The 22657-nt window shown below is 41.8% G+C and overlaps 1 protein-coding gene across 1 annotated transcript in view; it reads right to left on the bottom strand.

Moving 5' to 3' along the window:
* Nucleotides 1-22657, bottom strand: part of IntS11 (integrator complex subunit 11) — a 379978-nt gene that overhangs the window by 89989 nt on the left and 267332 nt on the right. Inside the window, exon 12 of the mRNA XM_080275659.1 lies at nt 19493-19635. Within this exon, the coding sequence (XP_080131785.1) occupies nt 19493-19635 (143 nt within the window). The remainder of the gene's footprint in view (nt 1-19492; nt 19636-22657) is intronic.

Raw genomic sequence — 22657 nt, 5'->3', positions numbered from 1 at the left:
CACATTAAATACATCAAGGGGCAACATAAGGGATGGAAGAAAATTCAGGAAGAAGGAAGTGTAAATTTGAAAGAGATTATAGAACAACAAAATAAGGAGAAAGTGGAGAGGGAAGTGGTTAGCGTACTGAGAAGTAGAGAATCTTTAGTTAGAGATGCAGCAGATAAGAAAAAATGTATAATAATTTCAGGAGTTAAAGAAAAACGTATGACAATAAGATCAGAAAGAGAAAGAGAAGAACTGAGGAAGATCAAAGAAATAATATCACCAGTCATGGAGGAAAACCACGAAGCTCAAGAAGAGACTGAAGAGGTGTTTAGGTTAGGAAAGTACAAGGAAGGAGGGGCAAGGCCATTGAAGATAAAGTTTAAGTCCCAAGCAACAGTAAATGAAATTATCAGTAGAAAATGGAAATTATCAGACAAGGAAGAGTTAAAAAATGTTTGGATAAGGAGAAATGCAAATGAGGAAAAAAGAGCTAAGATAAAGGAATTAGTACAGGAAGCAAAGGTAAAAAAGGAACAGAGAACGGAGGAAGAGAAGACAGTGTTTTATTGGAGAGTCATGGATCAGAAATTAAGGAAGTGGTACCGGCGGAGAGAAGGAGAAAAGAGGGTATAAAAAACATCAAAATGAATTGGAAGGTGGCATATACTAATGTTGATGGTTTATTATCAGCAAGGGTGCATGAACCTGATGTTATGTGCTTTGTTGAGACCAAATTAAGAGAAGATATTGATGTTTATATAGGAGATGGTAAATACAAATTGTGGAGAAGAGACAGAAGAGAAAAAACGGGAGGAGGAGTGATGGTAGCAGTGAAGAACAACATAAATGTAGATACTGTGGAAATGGGAGAAGGCAGGGCTGAAGTGATAAATATGAAATTAGAAACTGGAGAGAATAGCAAGAGAGATATGGCAGTAGTTTATGCTCCCCCTAAGACAAGAGCATGGAGTGATGATGAATACCAGGAAATGTTGTCAGACATGGCTAGCTATTTACATAAAATGATTGAGAAAAGTAACAATATAATTTTAATGGGTGACTTCAATTGTAAAGAGGTGAACTGGGAGGAATGGGACGCAGGAGGCAGCAAAGATTCATGGAGCACTACATTATTAAATATTACAATGAACAATGTGATGACGCAATGGGTCAAAGAAGAGACACGGTTCCGAGGTGAGGACACACCAGCAAGACTAGACTTACTGTTTACCAAAGAACCTGATGTAATAGAATCCTTGGAATATCTGTGTCCTATTGGAAAAAGTGATCATGTGGTCACTGAGTTCCAGTTGATAACAGGGAACGTGGAGCCAAGAGACGAGCTTTATACGCAAGGAAGATACAACTTTGGGAGAGCAAACTACAGGATTGAGAAAATTTTTCGAAAAAGTAGATTGGAGAAAATTCAGAGAAACAAGAGAGATACAGAGGAAGTGGGATATTTTTCTGGGCTTCTAAAATTTGGAAGTGGAAAAATTTGTGCCAAGAGTAAGGGGGAAAGAAAACAGGAAAAAGGAGTGGTTTAATAGAAGGTGTATGACAGCAAAAAAAGAGAGAGATAAGGCGTGGAACAATTGGAGAAAGAGAGGTAACAACAGAACAAAGGAAGAATATAAAAGAACCAGAAATGATTACACAAGAATATGTAAAGAGGAAGAAATGACTTTTGAAGAAAGTATAATAGACAAATGTAAGGATGAACCCAAACTGTTTTATAGATTTGTCAACGGCAAACTGAAACAAAAGGAAGGAATCATCAAACTGAAAGTAGAAGGAGAGGTATATAAAGATGCGGCAATGCAAGCAGAAATAATGAACAAACGTTTCCAGTCAGTTTTCACTAATGAAAGTGAGTTTGTGGAAGGGGAGGGAGTGACTAGAAATGTAGTGATAAAAGATATAAAAGTGGTAGTACAGGAAGTGTATAAATTACTGGAAACTCAAAATGTAAGGAAAGCCCCAGGACCAGATGGCATCTCTAATTGGGAACTGAAGGAATGCAGAAAGCAACTGGCGGATAAGATTCACAGTTTAATTGTGTATTCTCTGGAAAAGGGGAAAGTGCCTCAAGAATGGAAGAGGGCAAATGTGGTATCAATTTATAAGGGAGGAAACAGGAAAGAACCCCTGAATTATAGGCCAGTGTCCCTAACCAGCATGGCCGCAAAATTGTGCGAAAGAATTCTGAAAGATAGATGGACAAAATAACTGCAAGAGATGAATATTTTGGCTGATAGTCAGTTTGGATTTAGAAGTGGAAGGTCATGTGTGTCCAACTTGTTGAGTCTTTACTCAGATTGATTGATGTGCTACAGGAGAGAGATGGTTGGGTGGACTGTGTGTATTTAGATTTGGAGAAGGCCTTCGACAAGGTACCTCATAAGACACTAATGTGGAAACTAGAGCATATAGGAGGACTGAAGGGGAACCTCCTGGAATGGATGGGAGACTTTATGTGAGACAGACAGATGAGGACAGTAATAAAGGATAGGATGTCTGGATGGAGGGAAGTAACAAGTGGAGTCCCATAGGGCTCGGTGTTTCCGCCAGTAATGTTCCCGATTTATGTAAATGATATGGTAGATCCCCTTCATATAAAAAGGTCATTAGGTTCAGAAATTACGGGAATGTTGACCGCCAGTTGATGTATCATGAAATTGATCAACATTTAAACTCCATTGATTCTTCCAGTTTTTCTTCTGATGAGTTGGTTGATATTTACAACAACGAGCTTAGGTCAGTTTTTGACCATTATTGTCCTGAGGTAGTAAAAACAATCACTGTACGTGATGATTCTCCGTGGCATGGTCCATCCATTAATTCTTTGCGTAGACAACGTAGAAGGGCAGAACGTGAGTGGCACTTGCAGTGGACCGAAGTAACTCGTTTGCGTTATGTTTTTGCGAGAAGAGCAGTCGTTCACGCTGTAAAAGCCCAAAAGGCTAGGTATTATCAAAATAAAGTTGATTCTTGTGGTGGTGATAAAAAAAAACTGTCTGCAGTTGTGAACAATTTGGTTGGCCGGAGGAATGTAATTGTTAAACCCACTTCTGTATCTGATACCCAATTGGCTTCTGATTTTGCTTCATTGTTTACAAGTAAGACATCTCGCATTAGAAGTGATTTAGACAGCAGTTCTCCTAGTGAAGCGTACTCAGCTGACTTCCAGCCACAGTGTACCGGGGATCATTTGCTTTCAACATTTCATACAGTGGATGTAGACAAAGTCAAATTTTATACCAGAGAACTTAATAAAACATTTTGCTGAACCGATCCATGTAACATGTCACAACTACCTGATGTGTATGAGCACGCTGCAGACTTTATCTGCAACATAATAAACAAGTGCTTCTTAGAAAGTAATTTTGTGCAGTCTGAGAAACGTGCTTTGCTTAGGCCCCTAATTAAGAAACCTGCCCTTGATGTCGAGAGCATGACAAATTATCGTCCCGTCTCTAACCTGTCTTTTTTATCCAAGATTATTGAGCAGGCCATACTCGATCAACTCGTACCTCTACTGGAACACAACAGAGTTGTTCCTGTTGTTCAATCAGCATACAGAAAATACCATTCAACTGAAACTGCACTAACAAGGATTCAGAGTGACTTGGTGGCAAACACTTGTAGTGGGATGTCCTCTCTCCTAGTTCTGTTGGATCTGTCTGCAGCTTTTGATACAGTCGATCATAACCTATTGTTGGATGATCTGTATTTTTATGGCGTTTGTGATAGTGCCCTCTTGCTCCATAAGTCGTATCTGTCGGACAGATCTCAGAGAGTGGTTGATGATTACGCTAGCTCTGATTCTGCTCCCATTCTATTTGGAGTCCCTCAAGGATCAGTTTTGGGTCCAATTCTATTTACTATCTACACAAGTAGTTTATCATCTCTACTTGATGCTCATGATGTGTCCTACCATTTTTATGCTGATGACACCCAGCTCTATGTTAAGATGTCAAATATGAACGATACTAAGACAAAGCTTGAATCTCTAATGTCTGATATTAAGATTTGGATGGCTAAGAGGAAACTTAAGCTGAATGATGGTAAAACTGAGATCATCATCATCAGAGGAAACAGAAGGGGTGATGACACTGACAATGCCCTGGCTTTGAACAATGACGTGTCACAGCTTCACCCAGTCAGTTCTGTTCGAAATCTGGGTGTTTATTTTAATTCTAAGTTAAAATACAAAGAACATATAATCAGGTTGTGAGAGGGTGTAACTTGCATATCAGAAATCTGTACTCTGTGAGAAAATTCCTGAATAGACGGTGCCTCTTAACACTGGTCCATGCAGTTGTCTTGTCTCGTGTTGAATGTTGTAATTCACTGTGGGTTGGTCTTCCAAATAATATACTAGCAAAAGTTCAGTCTGTGTTGAACAGGGCAGCATGGCTTATCTTTGGTCTCCCCCAAGAACCTCAACTACCCCGTTTCTGACTGAGTTGCATTGGTTACCAGTCAAGGCTAGAATTGAATTTAAACTGTGTCTTATTACATTTAAGGTTCTTAAGTTTGGTGAACCAAAGTATCTTGCTGAATTGTTAAAACTCCCGTCGGCATGCCCTGCCCGGATGTGATGTTACACAGTGAAGATGATTCCTTGCATCTTGAGCCAGGAGCCTTCCACCAGTCATCTTTCTCTGATCGTTCTTTTGCATATAGAGCCCCTAGATTAAATAACAGATTGCCATTGTCTGTAAGACAACTCTCTACTACTGAATCCTTTAAGAGACAGCTGAAAGCTTTTCTTTTTTCAAAATGCTATGACCTGGAGAGAGGTACTATGACGGATGATTATAGGGTTTAATTATTGCCACTTTCATGTATATATGATGTAGCTTGTATTATATACAAGAAATGTCACAATTTTTGTAATTGTAAAAAATAATGTATGGGTGTCGAGCGCTAGTGAATTCCCAAAGGAAGAACTGGTGCTTTTGAGAAATAAAAGGCCAGACTATTATTAGTCACTGATCTAATAAATAGGATTATTTATGAGTGTGTTGTCCCAGATGATTGGCTGAAGAGTGTAATTGTAAATGTGTATAAAGAGAAGGGTGATGCCCTAGTACATGGAATGTAAGACGAGCGAATGATGAGGTGAAAGAGAGAGAGATTGTCCAGGTGCTTGAGGGTGCGAAAGTGGATGTATGTGGAATAATTGAAACAAAATGGAGAGGAGAAAGTGTGAGAGAATGGGAGTATGGATGGGGTATATGTGCAGGAGTAGGTGACAATGAGAGGGCAAAGGAAGGAGTATGTATAGTTTTGTGAGTAAAAGATGGAAGAAGAGCATAAGACAGTATGGATCAGTTGGGTCAAGGATTGTGTGGGTAAAGTTGAAAGTTGGCATACAAATGTGGGCGATTGTGTGTGTGTATGCGCCAACGCAAGATCGTGCAAGAAGAGTGAGAGAAGAGTTCTGGACAAATGTAGAAGTATGCATGGAAAAGTCTGGAAGGAATGAGAGAGTGTTTTTGATCGGTGATATAAATGGTAAAGTTGGGAATGTGAAGGTGGATGTGATAGTTGGTGAGTGGGGTGTGCCTGCTGAGATACATGAGAATGGCAGTGCATTAGTGGACATTTGTGCTGGGAGGGGGTTGGTGATAGCCAATACCCTCTTCAGGCATAAAATGATCCACAGGTATACATGGCGAGTGATGAGAAGGGTGGGTGGTGAACTGAATGAAAGGAAGGCAATGATTGATTATGTGTGTGTGGATGAAAGGATGCGAAGATGTGTAATGGATGCAAGAGCTCATAGAGGTTGGGGGAGTGGACTTTCTGACCACTACTTGGTGGTGGCCAGAATTAGGATTCAAGTAAGATGGAGGAATAGAAGAAGGGAAAGACGAGAGGAAGGAGTAGTTGCAAGGAGGGTGGAAAGGTTACAAGAGGATGAGAAAAAGGCAGAGTATAAGAGAGAAGTGGAGGAACGATTGGGCAAATATGAATTGGAGCAGATGGGAGACGTGGAAGGTGTGTGTAGGATATTTACAGAAGAAATATGTGCAGCATGTGATGTAGTGTGTGGAAGGAAGAGAAGATGGAGGGGGGTGCAAGGAACAGTGTGGTGGACTAAAGAGGTGAGACAGGCTGTGGCACAAAAGAAGGAAGCATACAATGAATGGATGAGAAATAGGGGCGTGGAAGAAGTTGAGAGGCGGAAGAAAGAGTTATATGTAGAAAGAAAGCGAGAGGTGAAAAGATTAGTAAGAGAGAGTAAGAAGAGAGTGGATGAGGAATTTGGAAGGAATTTGAGTGTAAAGTGGAGGGACTGTAAGAAAATGTTTTGGAAAGAGGTGAAAAGAGTAAGACAGGGTGAAGTTAGCAGGGGAGTGAAAGATAAAAATGGTAGATTACTAGTGGAGAAGGGAGAAAAAGTGAGCAGATGGAGAGAACACTTTAACCCTTTAAAGGCGATCGTCGCTTTTGCGACAATCGCCAAAAAGGACATAACGGCGGATCGTCGCGTTTGCGATTCGAGTTAATTTTGAATAAACGCGGGCAAGGATGTTCCAGCTGGTACTGTCTATCAGTACCACCACCCTTTAGCTACAATTAGCATACTTGACCTTTGTACTACTGACCTCCGTTGTTGCCAAGTATCGCGTTTTTTCCCCCCTCTCCCCCCCACCACGGCCCGGCCAGCCTGGCTGTGATATATGGCAGCGCTCTGACTGCTCAGAACTGTAAATCTGCGCTCTCCTCTCACAAGCAGTTTATGCTTATAGGAAATGCTTGTTTCCCCAGTTGTCACACTAGCTTTTTTTTGCACGGTTTGCCCCTGTTTAGCGTCAGTTTACCGCAGGCTTTCAAGGTGACATTATGGCGAGTTCTAGCTCTTCCAAGTCAGTGCGAGCGGCCGACAGGAACGAGAATAAAGTGACGGGCGTAAGGCAGAATAAAAGTGCGCCACGGTGATCTTTTGAGAAGTAATATGATTGAAAATAATGTAGTATATGTGTTTTTAGCTGTGAAAATGGAAATGTTTGTTGAGTGACGGGAAGACTGTCGCCGTGCTGCATGTCGGCCGTACACTTCGTTGATTTTAGCCTTATTTTCAGTGCTTATTGTACAAATACGGATTCCAAACTACCTGTATGTTGTAGTATAAAGTTTACTGTGACAAAATGAGGCTGTGGTAGAGGGGAAACCGGGTTGCTGGAGGTGTAAAAGTGAAGATTTTGTTACCCAACTTTGCAAGTCTCCACAAGTCCTTGGGTAGTCCACGAAGGCTCAACACCTGTCTCTGGAGAAAGCTGAATGTAAGTACTATCTGCCATACCAAGTATAATGTTCTAGGGTTAATCTCTGACTTTTGGCTAATATTTTCCTACAGGTACTCAGACCGCAATCCAATCTCGTCACCTGGGGGGGGTCGGCTGTCCATGGCCGCGTTTTAGGGGTTAAGGAATTGTTGAACATAGAGGATGGAAGTAATGCGAGTATAAGTGGCTGGGGAATGGCTGGGAGAAGGAGGGAGGTGAGAAGACAGGAAGAAATCAGTAGGATAGAAGTTGTGGAAGCAATGAAGAAAGTTAAATTGAGGAAAGCCCCGGGAATTGATGGAGTGTGTGGTGAAATGCTGAAGCATGGGGGAGAGATAGTAGTAGAATGGATGTGGAAGATGTGGAGATTGGCCTGGGAGGAAGGTAGAGTCCCGGAGGATTGGAAGTCAGGTATAATTATTCCCTTGTACAAAGGAAAAGGGGAAAAAGAAGTGTGTGGTAATCATAGGGGCATTTGTCTTCTTAATGTAATAGGAAAAGTGTATGGTAGGATACTTATTGACAGAGTTAGAGAAAGAACAGAGGAATTAGTTGGAGAAGAACAGGGAGGCTTTAGGAAGGGAAGAGGTTGTGTAGATCAGATATTCATTCTTAGATATTTAATGGAAAAGTTTCTAGAGAAGGGAAAGAAGTTGTATGCAGCTTTCATGGATTTGGAGAAAGCATATGACAGGGTGGATAGACAAGGATTGTGGAAAGTGTTAAGAATATATGGAGTAGATGGGAATTTGTTGAATGCTGTGAAGAGTATGTACGATGGTGCGAAGGCTGCAGTGCGTGTGGATGGTGAACTAAGTGAATTTTTCTCTTTGAAAGTTGGGTTGAAACAGGGATGTGTCATGTCTCCACGGTTGTTCAATCTGTACATGGATGGGGTAATAAAAGAGGTACAAGATAGGGTAGTGGATGTTGGAGTGGCCCTGGTGAGAGAGGATAGTGTTTGGAAACTCCCTGTACTGTTGTTTGCAGATGATACTGTGTTGTTGAGTGAAGACGAAGGGGAGCTGCAAGGTTTGGTGGATGAGTTTCAGAGTGTGTAAGAAACGGAATCTAAAGGTGAATGTAGGGAAGAGTAAAATGATGGTCTCTGAGAGAGGTGAAGTCAGTGAATGTACAGCGAGGTTGGATGGTGAGGAATTGGAAAATGTGAGTACGTTTAAGTACTTGGGTAGTGTGATGGGTAAGGATGGAGGTTTGGAGGGTGAAGTGCTTGAAAGGGTACAGCAGGGAAGAAAGGTTGCTGGTTCTTTGAAAGCAGTCATAAGAAACAGGGAAGTGAGCATGGAAGTGAAAAAGTTACTACATGACAGTATTGTGATACTAACTCTAACGTATGGAAGTGAAGCTTGGACGTTGTTGGAAGGACACAAGTCAAGAGTGAGAGCAGTGGAAATGAGTTATTTAAGAGGAGCCTCTGGAGTCACATGGAGAGACAGGCTGACGAATGAGGATATAAAGGAGCGTTGTGGTGTGGATGCGATAGGAAGCGTTATGAGGAACACACTGACGTGGTTTGGCCATGTGGAGAGGATGGAGGGTGAAAGACTGACAAAGAGAGTGTATGTGAGTGAGGTGGAGGGGGGAAGAGGGAGGGGGAGGCCGAGGATGAGATGGAGGGATGGAGTGGAAAGGTATATGAGGGAGGGGGGTGTGAGTTGGGAGCAGGGCAGTGAAATGGCAGGGGACAGGGCGACTTGGAGGGGATTTGTTTGTGGCCACCCCAAACGGGATTGAGGCGTCTGGCAATAGATAGATAGATAGTGATGCCCTGGAAAGAGGAAATTATAGAGGTATAAAGCTTTTAGATCAGGTAATGAAGGTAATGGAGAGAGTTTTAGAAAGTATGATTAGAGAAACAGTGAATATTGATGAGATGCAATTTGGGTTTATGCCAGGTAGGGGGACCACTGATGCTATATTCATTGTTCGTCAGCTTCAGGAAAAATATATTGGTAGGAGAAGGGATCTTTAATTTGTTTTTGTTGATTTGGAAAAGGCCTTTGACAGAGTTCCTAGAGAGGTGGTGAAGTGGGCAATGAGAAAGCTTGGCTTGGAGGAGTGGCTGGTTAGGGTGGTTATGGCCATGTATGTGGGTGCTCACACCCAGGTAAGAGTGAATGGAGATTTGAGTGATGAGTTTTCCGTGAATGCTGGTGTGCATCAGGGGTCAGTCTTGAGTCCCATGTTGTTTATCATGGTACTTGAAGCCCTTTCACGTGACTTTAGAAACGGACTCCCCTGGGAGTTGTTGTAAGTATGCTGATGATTTGGTGCTGATTGCATAGAACGAAAGGGAGACGGAGGAAAGGTTTAGGAAGTGGAGAGATGGTATGGCGCACAAGGGTTTAAGGGTAAATGCAGATAAAACAAAAGTGATGATATCTAGGGTTAGTGGCGGTACTGTCAAAGACGAGGGAGAGTGGCCATGTGCAGTTTGCCACAAGGGCGTGGGAAGTAATTCCATCTTGTGCGGTGTGTGTGATAAATGGATGCATAAGAGATGTAGTGGTATCAGAGGTAGACTGCGAGATAATGCTGATTTTATGTGTATGGAGTGTCGGGGTGAGCAGGTGGAGATTGTCAGATGTGAAAGGATTGAACTCGCTGGTGAATCTCTTGAATGTGTGGAAGAGTTTTGTTATTTGGGAGACATGTTGTGTGCTGGAGGTGGGGCTGGAGCTAGCTCTGTTGCTAGGGTGAGAAGTGGTTGGAAGAAGTTCAGGGAGCTCTTGCCTCTCCTGACATTGAGAGGACTCTCCCTACGTGCTAAGGGGTTTTTGTATGCAGCATGTGTTAGGAGTGTAATGCTGTATGATAGTGAGACCTGGGCAGTGAAGGAGGAAGATATTCGCTCGCTCAGATGTACAGAAATGACAATGATTAGGTGGATATGCAGTGTGTCCCTGCGTCCAAGGCCTGGAGGGGCTGGGTTTACGATTGAAGAGTTGAGAGGTAGGATGGGACTGGAGTGTATTGGTGTTGTGATGAGGAGAGGTAGATTGAGATGGTTTAGACATGTGGAGAGGATGGGGGATGATAATTGGGTGAGGAAGTTGAGAAGTGTTAATACTGGGGGTGGGGTTATGAGGGGTAGACCACAAAAGACATGGGACGAGGTCATTAAGTGTGACCTCAGGGTTAAGGGACTGAAGAGGGAGGCTGCAATGGATTGTGCAGCGTGGAGAGCCGCCATTAGGTGACCAAGGACGACACATGCAAGCATGTTGGAGCCTTTAAAAATGAAATGAAACGATAGATGGAGTGAACAGTTATGCAAGTCTGTTTGCTGATGATGCAAAGATCATGAGGAAGGCAGAGGATGAGAAGGATTGTAAAATGCTGCAGGAGGATCTGGATAGGATACACAATTGAAGCCAGATGTGGGAAATGAAATTTAATGCAAAGAAATGTAAAATATTGGAAATGGGTAAAAGTACCAAGAGGCCATCACTGAATTATTTGATGGGTAATGAACCAATCACAAAAGCGAGAGAATAGAAAGATTTGGAAGTGCTGGTCCAGGATAGTTTGTCACCTGAAAAACACATTAACAAGGCAGTTAGAGAGACATATAAACTGACTAATATAAGAGTAGCTTTTCATTGTATGGATGAGGAGATGATGAAAAAATTGATAGTGGCCATGATTCGCCCCAGGTTAGAATACGCAGCAGTAGTGTGGTCCCCACACAAAATGAAACGTATAAACAAGATTGAGAGAATACAAAGAACAGCAACCAAAATGGTCCCCAGTCTAGCAGATCTGTCGTATAGAGAGAGGTTGGAAAAGCTGGATTTGCCTTCCTTAGAAGAAAGAAGAAAGAGAGGAGACATGATTGCACTGTTCAGGACCATGGTGGGAGTAGACAAAATTGACAAAGAAGATCTGTTTGAATGAGATAAGAGAGTAACAAGAGGACACGGAATGAAACTCAAGAAACCAAGCTGCTTGAAGGATATCAAGAAATATAGTTTTCCTTATAGATGTATAGACCTGTGGAATAGTCTGGACAAAGAGATCGTCCAGTCTAAAAACTTAAACGAGTTTAAAGCTAAATTTGACTTAATAAGAAACAGAGCCGGGACCCCACGAGCATAGCTAATTTCCTGTCTATCACAATTAGGTAAATACACACACACAGATGTACATTTGGCTTGCACTGTCACTCAAGTCTGGCATCGATGTGTGGGTAGAAGTCTGGGTGTTACAACTAGTGCAAAACCTCTGTAAGTCAGAATTATTGGGGCTGAGGCCATTCCGACCTGACTATAATTCCGACTCATGGGAAATACGAGATTCCTGACGAACCAGAAACAAAAAAACAAAAATTGCTTACCATGCTCGCAAGGAGGGCCTCTTGGTAGGATGCAGAGGTGCTCGGGAAGCATATTACTGCTTCTGTGCAACATTTCTTAGCCATAATCACAACTGAACAACAGTTCTTCTTTATACTGTAAAACGTGCTCGGTTTCAGGTTAAACTCTGCACGTATGGGACACGTAGAGCTACCAGCATCTATCCTTTCTGAAACTTTCAGCTTCTCTTGAATGCTCTGGGTCTTCAGCTTCATCTCCTCCATGCCTGAAGCAGCCTTGGAAGCCATGCTGGTTAGGAATAAAAGTGCAAAATATGGAATGGAATGCGAGAGAATACCGACACGAGTGGTAGCAAATGCCAGACTGAGGCAAAATGAGGCGGGAGGTTGCGGGACTTAGCAGCGCTGCCAAACGGAATGTACAGTTTTGTTCAGCACGGAAGTCTACTAGACTGGGCTAAACAGTGATTAAAAATCCACCAGACTGATTGAAATTAGGGAACATTAACCTGCCCCATCCCAGCAGATTTTAACCAATGACCTTCCCCAATCCTGGCATTTTTTTTTTTTTTTTTTTTTTTTTTTTAAATAAATAAAACCTCTGCTCTTTATGAGAAACATTGAAAATTCATAGATAAATTGCTCACCTGAGGTTTAAAATGCTGATACAGGTAACAATACCCTTACCTTGCTGTTTTCTATGGGGCTGGCTCCAGAGAAAACTTGTTCTATAGGAGGGGTACCTATTCCAAACCACTCATAAAAGGTATTCATTTATTTATTTGGAACGAATTTATATGTAGTACAAGAATATATTGATTTTCACACAGTAATATAGGCAATATAAGCATTGTTTCACTCACCAATCAAAATACCGCACCTTTTTTTTGGCGACATTACCTGATCATCATTTGTGGAGGTGTATGGTATGTAGGAGGACTACTGGGCCTTGGGAGCAGGCTATGAAGCCTATGCCCAGAGTCAGTCACACACACACACACACACAAAAAAAAAAAGACTGTTTCTTCCTCTAATGGTACGTAAACTTTGTCCTCTACATTGTCATCGATTGGGGAATCACTCTGGCCCTGAATTTCGAACCATGGCATGATATGTCTTTATTGGCCAGGTCACTGGTAACAGGTGAGTTGCCGAGACAATGGGATGTGAGGGGGGGGGTGTCATGCGGAGTAAGGCATTGTCCCTGCCTGGCATCTGGTAGAGAAAGGTGTCCCGTGTATACATACCAAAAATCGTGCAAAATTTGAAAAATGTGCAAATGATGGACCTTGCAATTTCTGCGCATTTATATACGTCAACGGGAGTCATAGTGACAAAACGTTCGGATCTATATATACATCAATGGGACAGTGGGTCAAAGAAGACAATGTTAAATGGGACTTTACAATATGCCAGATATACAGTAAGCTTTATCGTTTATTATCCCCCAGATTTTTTTTTAAAACTCTACATTTAGCGGGCAACCCACCACATTAGCAACACTGGGCGGGAGGTGGCTGGCGGGCCCTCACAGGCTAGAACATGATGAGTCAGTGCATCATGATACTGAGATATGGCTTCCCTTAGCCGTGATTTCACATTTTAGGGGTAGTTTTACAAGAGTTTTCTAACCGGTGAAGCAACACGAGCCCTCACAGCCTAGAGTGACGCACCATCATTCCAAGGTGGGCCTTCCATTACACGTCTTTTTACGACTATGGGGAATTTTTTACTGAGATTTTTTTTTACCGGTTTTGAACATTTTAAGTTATTTTCATTAACGACTTTCATGTGCCATTACGACCTGTGTGTAATTCTGACTTATAGGATGCCAACTTGCAGAGGTTTTACTGTTCTACAAATACTGTATTACTATTATTACTACCAGTACTACTACTATTTCTACTACTACTACTACTACAACTACTAACAAAAACAAAACAAAAAAAAAAAAAACAGCTATTCACGTATTGTCCATAATCGAAAATACTGTATTTTCCACTATAACGGAATTTTTTTCCTGTGATTTAGACCTTTTCATCATAATAAATACACACACAAAAACTTTCAATAAAAAATAAGGAACTGATTTCAATAGTAAACAAACTATCTGTTTCCATTATTCATGTAAATAGAAGGAGTGGTGGCATGAGGCACCATGTTTCCTCCTCTCTTTCTCCACTCCACTATATTTTCCACTATAACAATTTTTTTCCTGTGATTTGTACTTTTTCATCATAACAAACATACACATACAAAAACTTTCAATAAAAAATAAGGCATTGATCTGATCATGAAACAAACTTTCTGCTTTTATTATTCATGTACAGTAAAAGTCCTATTATTCGGCAGCTGATTGTTCGGTAGATCCGACATTTCGGCAGTTTTGAGAAATAGTCCCATTTACAAAAATCATTGATTGTTCAGCAGATGTCCGGAATCATCTCGGCAGTCTAGGAAGTGTTATCTGTGGCTTGTAGGCCTAATGTTTCATTACACTTCTGTATGTTCACTAATTTCTATATTTTTATTCAGATTCAGGTATAGTAATGTATTGATTACAATATTGCACAGTATCATACAGTACAGTAACCACCCCCACCAAATTAGCGAGGGTTACGTTCCAAGCCCCCACGCTAATTCTTGAAATTTTCATTCTTGATGCCTTCCTGAAAATGACACTTACCGGTAACTGAGTAGCCCATGAACCACTGACACTGTAGTGCATTACCCATAAATAAATGTTGCTTGTTAAATCAGTTTCCCTGTTGTTTTTAGCTGTACGGCTGTGACAGCTCTAGTATTTTTATTCCTCAGCAAAATGGTGGAAGGGACTGTCCTGTTTAACTGAACCTAACCTAACCGAGTTTATCTATCTATCTATAGCCCAACGCCCTAATCCCGCAAAGGGTGGCCGCAGACAAAACGCCTCCAAGTCGCTCTGTCACCCACCATTTGACTCCCCTCCCCCCAACTCACCCCCCCCCTCCCTCATATACCTCTCAACTCCATCCCTCCACCTCATCCTCGGTCTACCCCTCCCTCTCCCTCCCTCCACCTCACCTACATACACCCTCTTAGTCAGTCTTTCATTCTCCATCCTCTCCACATGTCCAAACCACCTCAGTTTAACTGTACCTAATAATTTAACCAAACCTAACCTAACTTAAAGTCAGAAAAATACTTAAAAATAAACTGGAGGAATATGAATTGCTAAGGTCTCTCTGATGAAAGTTAAATGTACATTTAGTGCTCATTCTTTTGTTTGTTTTTGTGCTTAACGTGAAAGAGAGAGCATTGATGCAAACAGTAATATATGCCATTAACCCCTTAATAACCTCCGGCACTGAACAACCTTTTACAGTACCGATGTCAGTGATGTTAAGTTAGTGCGAGCTATAAAGAAAACTGAACAATTATGGGGAGGGAACGAAGGTCACTGGTATGTTTACATGACTACGCTACGATTCCAAGCAGTTAGGCGGTCGGTTAATCTCAGATGTTTTCGCCCATTTGGTAAATACACCGTAACTTTATCAATATTTCCGTGACTCATAGCGAATCACAGCATGGGTTTAGGAAGCTAAATAACACATTGCTAGGTGAGCCAGACGATTATCTTCACATCTTTAAGAAAAATAAATTGGTTTCAGAAGAATGGAAGAACTTTACCTACTCAGAGAGAGATTTAATTTCTTCCATTTTCTTATAAGATGTGAAGATAATCATCTGGCGCACCTAGAAATGTGTTATTTATCTTCCTAAACCCATGCTATGATTCGCTATGACTGACTGGAGAACTGATAAAGTTACGGTGCATTTACCAAATGGGCGAAAACATCTGGATTAACTGACCCCCTGACTGCTTGGAATCGTAGCGTAAAGTCTTGTAAACATACCAGTGACCTTCGTTCCATTCCCATAATTGTTCACAGTTTTTCCATAGCTCACTAACTTGACATCGGTACTGTAAAGGGTTGTTCAATGTCGGAGGTTATTAAGAGGTTCATGGAATACATTACTGTTTCCATCAGTACTCTCCTTTCACATATAAACAAAAAAACGAACAAAAGAATGAGTGCTAAATGTATGTTATAACTTTCATCAGAAAGACCTTACCAATTCAGATCCCTTTACTTTAGTTTATGCAATTTTCCGACTATTTTATTTTGTTTGGAAAAAGTACTGTATACAGTACTCACTCCAAACATATTTGTAATAATATAAGTAGTGATGAGTTCACCAATACAAGTGATGTACTGAGCTGGTAGGTAATATTCCGTATCATTTCGGCCATCCAGGAAGTGTTATCTGACTTGTAGGCCTACTGTGTCATTACCCTTGTATATGTTCACTAATTTATATATATATATATATATATATATATATATATATATATATAGATATATATATATATATATATATATATATATATATATATATATATATATCAGGTTCAGGTATAGTACTGTATTGATTGCAGTATTGTACAGTATACAGTACTCTCTCCAAACACAGTTGTAATACCGTACCATAAGTGGTGATGACAGTGTTCACCAATATATTTAAGGTACTGAGTGGGTAGGTTTTTGATTATTCGGCAAATCTAATTTCTCGGCATCATCCTGGTCCCAAAGACGCCGAATAATGGGACTTGTACTGTAAATAGACAGAGGGGTGACGCGAGGCTCGACAAATCGCATTTCCTCCTCCTTCCTCCACCTCTTCCCTTTCTCTACTCCCTACCTCCTCTTCCATCTCCTCATCCGTGCCATCCCATTCTCCAGGATTGTCGATACCCTCTGGACAATTCCCATCATCAGAATGAGCAGATGAACGTACAGGGGGAAATGATGGGCGCAAAGTGGAGGACACGAGTCCACCACCCTCCTCACACAACGCATAAATATCGACACTCATTATGGAGGTCGCTTTCCTGAGAGGAAGAGTCACTTTCTCCACTCACAATTGACGATAACGTCACCTCGAGTTCTCTTCCCATTGCACTAACAGTAAGGCTTTTTCTTTTCGGGCCTTTGGACTTCATTGGTGTTGAAGATGGCGGCTGTCGGTGCTCAGCCAAGGATCTGGACACAGGGAAACCTTTTTGCGCAGGTTTATCCATTATGGAGGTACGCAGGTAACTGAAGCATGATGCGTGCAGGAGGGTTGCCTGTGGCTGCGTGTGGTGAAAATAACCCACAGAATATTCAAACAATGCCATGAAATACTAGATCATGTATACATGTCACCCGGATGTCCTCAGGGCGTCACGTATACATGTCACCTGGACACGATGGGTTAATATTTAATTTTCTTTTTTCGGCATCTTCATTTGCTTCTCTGCATTCTTTTTGTAGCGTTTTTTTCCAGTTCATCCTCAGCTGATTTTTTTTACCCTCCTCATTTCTATCTCTTCCCTTTAATTTATTTTCTATGTCACTTATTTTTCTCATGAGGTCAAAATTGTTTATTCCTGAATCACAAAGCTCATTAATTTTTTCCTCCAATGCTTCAATTCTTGCCAAAATGCCTTGTGCTACAGTACTTTGTAAATCCCTTTCCAAACATTGACTCCTAGCCAACACACCTTGATGTACATCTCACTCCAAACCTTCAAATCCTTTAAATTTTTTGGATGATGCTAGGTTTCTGGTCGTCCTTGATCTTATTCTTGTCCTAATGCCATCACATTTGGGGGTAAGAGTCAAAAGCCCCACCATTTTCACTTGTAAACAATGATCTCCATGCTTTTGCAGTTAAGAATATCCATCTTATAACCTCAACAGTTTTTTTTTTTTCCAAGCTAATGTTGACTCCACACTAAAAATGTTGCTTGGAGACAAATAAAATGAGAGATGTTCTCCCTGTTCACAAAGCAGCCAAATTTCACGGCAAAGTTGAGGATAAGGGAAGAATAAAAGGATTTACTTTCAAGAACAATATCTGATTTGAATCAAACTCAGTGGATGAGTTAAGAGTTAAGCAAGAATGAAGAGGTTTAATTCTGAGAACAGTCAATCCAGAGTCAAGGTGAAAGTTTGACCCTAGAGACTGTGCGAACAATATAGCAAAAACAGTTCTGATCCCATCTGGATGAAACTTGGCTGTTGAGTTGAGTATGGCCCACTTGTTGATCTACTGTTTCTGAGAACAATAGATCAAAGGTCAAGGTCACATAGCAAGGTTAACTTTTTATCCAATGTTGACTAAACATTATGGAAAGGTTCAGGTTAAATAAAGATAACAAGATTCATTTTTGTGAACAATGAGTCAAAGGGCCAGGTCACGAGAAGGGGTTGAAGGTTAAAGTCACTGGACAAAGTCAACTTAACCCGTACCATCCCAGGCATTATTGCAATTTTATACCCACCCAATCCCGAGCCAAAAACAGAAAAAATTATTAATGCATAAGACAATTCAAAAGGACATATAAATCATGGAAAAGCGAAAAAAAGTACTCCTTATAGGAGGAATAAGAGCAGGATGGCCATCTGTCGTGTTTTTAGCCTAGTCTCCCAAGCTGTAAGTGACGTTTTCCCACCCAACTGGGCAGGATGAGAGAGAACGGGGGAGGAGAATGGGGGATTCCCTGTTCTCAATATCCTTCTCCATTGGCTCATATTCCTCCCCAGACGTCATCCAGGTCTTGCTCTTCTGAAGAATCACTACATGAAGGGACAGAAGGGTCCATGTGACAATTTCAACAGCCTCCTCGAGCCCAAAGTGGTGGAAAAATGGCGTGATTTTCGCGACATTCTGATGCTATGACGGACAGTGGCAAACTGATGTTAGCCAGCCATGCAGAACCAAACTCAGTACTACAGCTGCTTGGACACAGTATTGCTAATACATTAGGCTACTCTTTAGCAAAAAATTAGCTAGACTGAAGCAGTTTGAGACATACTACAGTGCTCGAATTTTGCTGTCGGCACCATCACGTCGCTGGGATTAATCGAGACATTATGTACTGTCGGCACCATGCCGACGGCAAGATTGTATGGGTTAAACAGTGTTGATCTGATGTGGACTGCAAGGATTAAGGATTATATAAAATGAAACAATTTGATTTTAAGAGTAAGATATCAAAGGTTAAGGTCACAGGACAAAGTCATATATTCAGCCCTTAGATCAACTGGTGGGTGGGTGCTGGATGCTCCATGTTCCTACAAAACATATGAGCTATTCGTTCTTTTCTACACAGTTTTCTTCCTTTTCTTCCTAACCCACCCACTTTGCATCCCATTCCTTTCCAGCAAACTCACTCAATTTTATTCCCTCATTTCCTCTTCTATCCACTTCCATCTCACTTTTTTTCCTCTCCACCTTTTTTTTTTATTCCAACTCTATCCCTCCCATCCACTTTCATACTTGAACCTTCTCTCCCACCAACTCATTTTTATTTAATTTCTTCCCCACTCATCCACAGTTTATTTCCATTCTGTTCTCACCCCTACTCACTTTTATTTTTCTTTTCTTTGCACTCCACTCACTTTTATTTTCATGCTTTCTCTGACACCCACCTACTTTTATTGTTATCCTTGCCTTCCATCCACTCACTTTTATTCCTATTTTTCCTTACCCAGCCAATTTTATTCTTCTCCTTCTTGAACCTCTATAGAGGTTCCTGTTCTTTTGCTTCAGTCCACTTTCATCCCTCTCCTTTCACTTCCACTCATTATCAACATCATCATCACCATTCTGACCTTTTTTCCCATCGAAATGTAGGGTGAGGTAGGATCCTGAAGCCATGGAAAGAGATGTCACAAAAGATGGGAGATGTTGAAAAGGGGGAGAAGTTATATTTAGGTCTTTCTCAATCTCACCCACCCACTATATCCTACTGTTTTCTCCCAAGTCAACTCACTGTGCCAGGATGGTGTGAAGAGATGATGTGAGAGCCTGGACAGGACCCAACTCATCCACCTCTATTCGCTCAGTGAACCTCAGCTGGTGGGGTGACACTCCCAGCTCACCCCATGCTTCGTTCACTCCGACAACCCGCATGCTCTGAGCAGGAAGGAACAGAGAGTTACTGACCAGTTGAGTATACAATACTCTACAAAAACCTCTGCAGTATGAGAGGTCTGGGGTGAGAGCTGTGTATACTTTACTACAAAAGCCTCTTCAATATGAGGAGTCTGGAATCTGAGCACAGTACAGAAAATCCCATTATCCATCAGCACATTACTTGAAATATGTAACTATCTAACAGAGCAAAGGCTGAATCAATAAAATTCCTCAGGAAGCCAAAAAATAAAAAATCCATTCCATTCATCGTGTCACTCAAAAACGATTTCCTGGCAGCTTTACTCATAACTTGGAATTATGGCTCACAACAGATGGCTTCATTTTGTTTTCATTTCTTACCTTTATGGCCGACCCTCTCTCTCTCTCTCTTTACAATTTCACGTTTAATATTCAATAAACAGTACAGCACTGTAAGATAAACAATTGAATTCAGTGCCATGAATCTTGCAGCCAAAAGCATTGCTTTTGATGTTACCAAATTTGACCTCTCTCCTACCCTGGAGTTATCTCATTAAAGATGGTTTTGTTGTTGCTTTTTCTAATTTGTTACCTGTATGTCGCTATCATTTCTTTTCTTCTCATGTTCAGTATTAAATATCTATATCCCTCCTCTTCAATACACTTCATATTGATTTTCCACTTGTGGAGCTAGTCACAAAATACTTGACAATGAGTCAGACCCCATCCCTCCCTCCCTCCCCCATCGCCGCCGCTCTCTCGCCAGCACACTGCATGGCTGCCACATTCTCCAGATACAGCTCGGCTTATGATGAAGTTCCTCACATTTGTTGTCATCCCTGTGCTTATGCATGTCCCATCACTAACCACACAGGATTTATCAAGAAATTCTCCTGCCACTCTCTGGCAAGCTTATTCCCCTTAACATCTGTTTTTTCCCTAAAACTCATACCTAAGCCGTCTCTCTCCTCACGCTTGGTTAGGTCTGCCTATCCTCTTTCTATCTGCCTTGCTAACCTTCCTTGCCCTGCCTGACACTGCCTCCAAGGGTTGGGTGTACCACGTGTACAGTGGATTACAATAACATTTTATCAAACTTATTGTGATATTTAAGGGAGTTTTCTACACTGGAACAGCTATACTGTACAGGAATAGGGTTTTTAGTGGGTCAGACTCCCTTTGGGGTTATTGGAGGGGAGGGAGGGGGGGCATAATACTGTATCAGCATCCATTAAAATGTCAATTTCCACCATCCCCTTGGTCATTATACACCTGATAACTGAGATTTTAGTACACAGTAAAACCTCGATATTACGGACTTCAATATACTGGAATTCACTTTTATCAGACTCGAGGAGCCCACCAGACTAAATTCTTATATATACGGAAAAGTCCGATAAAGCCAGAAGTGGTCTGGACTGCCTGACCTCAGTCCAGCTGAAGCAGGGGGATGGTGGAGGATGAGGATGTTAGGGTAGGTTGTTGTGACCTTGATGATGGGTGCTGGATGGGCACTGGGTGGTTGTCGTGACCCTGATGATGGGCATTGGATGGTTGTCGTGACCTTGATGATGGGCACTGGGTGGTTGTTGTGACCCTGATGATGGACACTGGATGGTTGTCGTGACCTTGATGATGGGCATTGGATGGGCATTGGGGTAGGTCAGGATCTTGAGGATGTAGATTGCTGGATATGAGTTGGATAACATGTAATGAAGCAACGGTGATAATGAAAAACAAGAAGTTGGTGTCATCCGGACTACTGTCTGATATATCGGAGAAAGTCTGGGTTAGCAGGGGAAAGTCCAGGTGTCGTTTTTATCGGAATGGCTTCGGCCCCAATCAGTCCATTATAGTGAGGTTTTACTGTATACTGCATATGTTGGAGTGTGATACCTTTACACGCTGGCACCAATTTAATAGGGAGCAACTTCATCATTACCCCTGGGGGTAGGGGGGTTTCAAGAATACTCCCCCAGGATCCCTGCTTGTCGTACGAGGCGACTAAAAGGGTTGGTGGTGGGTTAGTGCCCCACCCTGTAAAAAGAACTAACTAAACAAGCGAATAAAGTGCCTCGGACCAGGACGGACCATACGTTGACGACTAAGGAACAGACAAAGGACATTCTGAGGGTGGGAACATGGAATGTCAGAGGAGTGAATGATGAAGTGAAAGAGAGAGAGATTGTTCAGGTGTTTGAGGATGCAAAAGTGGATATATGTGGACTGACTGAAATTAAATGGAAAGGTGAAAGGGTGAGAGAATTGGAATATGGTTTAGTTATATGTGCGGGAGTTAATGAGAATGAGAGGGCAAGAGAGGGAGTATGTCTGATGATAAGCACGAAGTGGAAGGAGAATATAAGAGAGTATGGAACAGTGGGTGCAAGGATTGTATGGGTGAGGATGAAAGTAGGTATACAAGCGTGGGCGATTGTGTGTGTGTATGCTCTGACAGAGGACTGAGTGGCAAGAGTGAAAGATGAGTTTTGGGCGAGAGTAGAAGCATGTATGGACAAATTTGAGAGGAGCAAGAGAGTGCTTTCGATTGGAGACATGAATGGCAAAGTTGGGAACGTACGAGTGGATGGAGTGGTTGGTCAGTGGGGTGTGCCAGCTAAGTAGATGGGAATGGTAGTGCTTTGGTGGACATCTGTGCTGGTAAGGGGTTGGCAATAACCAACACCTACTTTCGGCATAAGATGACCCACCGGTATACATGGAGAGTAATGAGGAGGATGGATGGTGAACTTGTTGAATGAAAGGCAATGATAGACTACGTGTGTGTGGATGAGCGAATGAGAAGACAAGTGTTGGATGCAAGAGTGTGGAGACGGTGGGGGAATGGAGTCTCGGACCATCACTTAGTGATGGCCAAGATAAAGCTGCAAAGAAAATGGCTAAGGAGACGAAGGGGAAGACAGGAGGAAACAGCTCCTGTGAGAAGAGTGGAGAACTTGCAAGATAGTGAGAAAATGGCAGAGTATAAGAGTATGGTGGAAGAAAGATTGGGAAGGTATGAGCTAGAGCAGATGGAAGGGGT

The sequence above is a fragment of the Coenobita brevimanus genome, chromosome 62 (genome assembly GCF_032717465.1).
Source record: "Coenobita brevimanus isolate Jiangsu-jjx chromosome 62, ASM3271746v2, whole genome shotgun sequence".
NCBI lineage: Eukaryota > Metazoa > Arthropoda > Malacostraca > Decapoda > Coenobitidae > Coenobita > Coenobita brevimanus.
The sequence above is the reverse complement of the archived record's forward strand: the minus strand, read 5'-3'. Positions and strand labels throughout refer to the sequence as shown.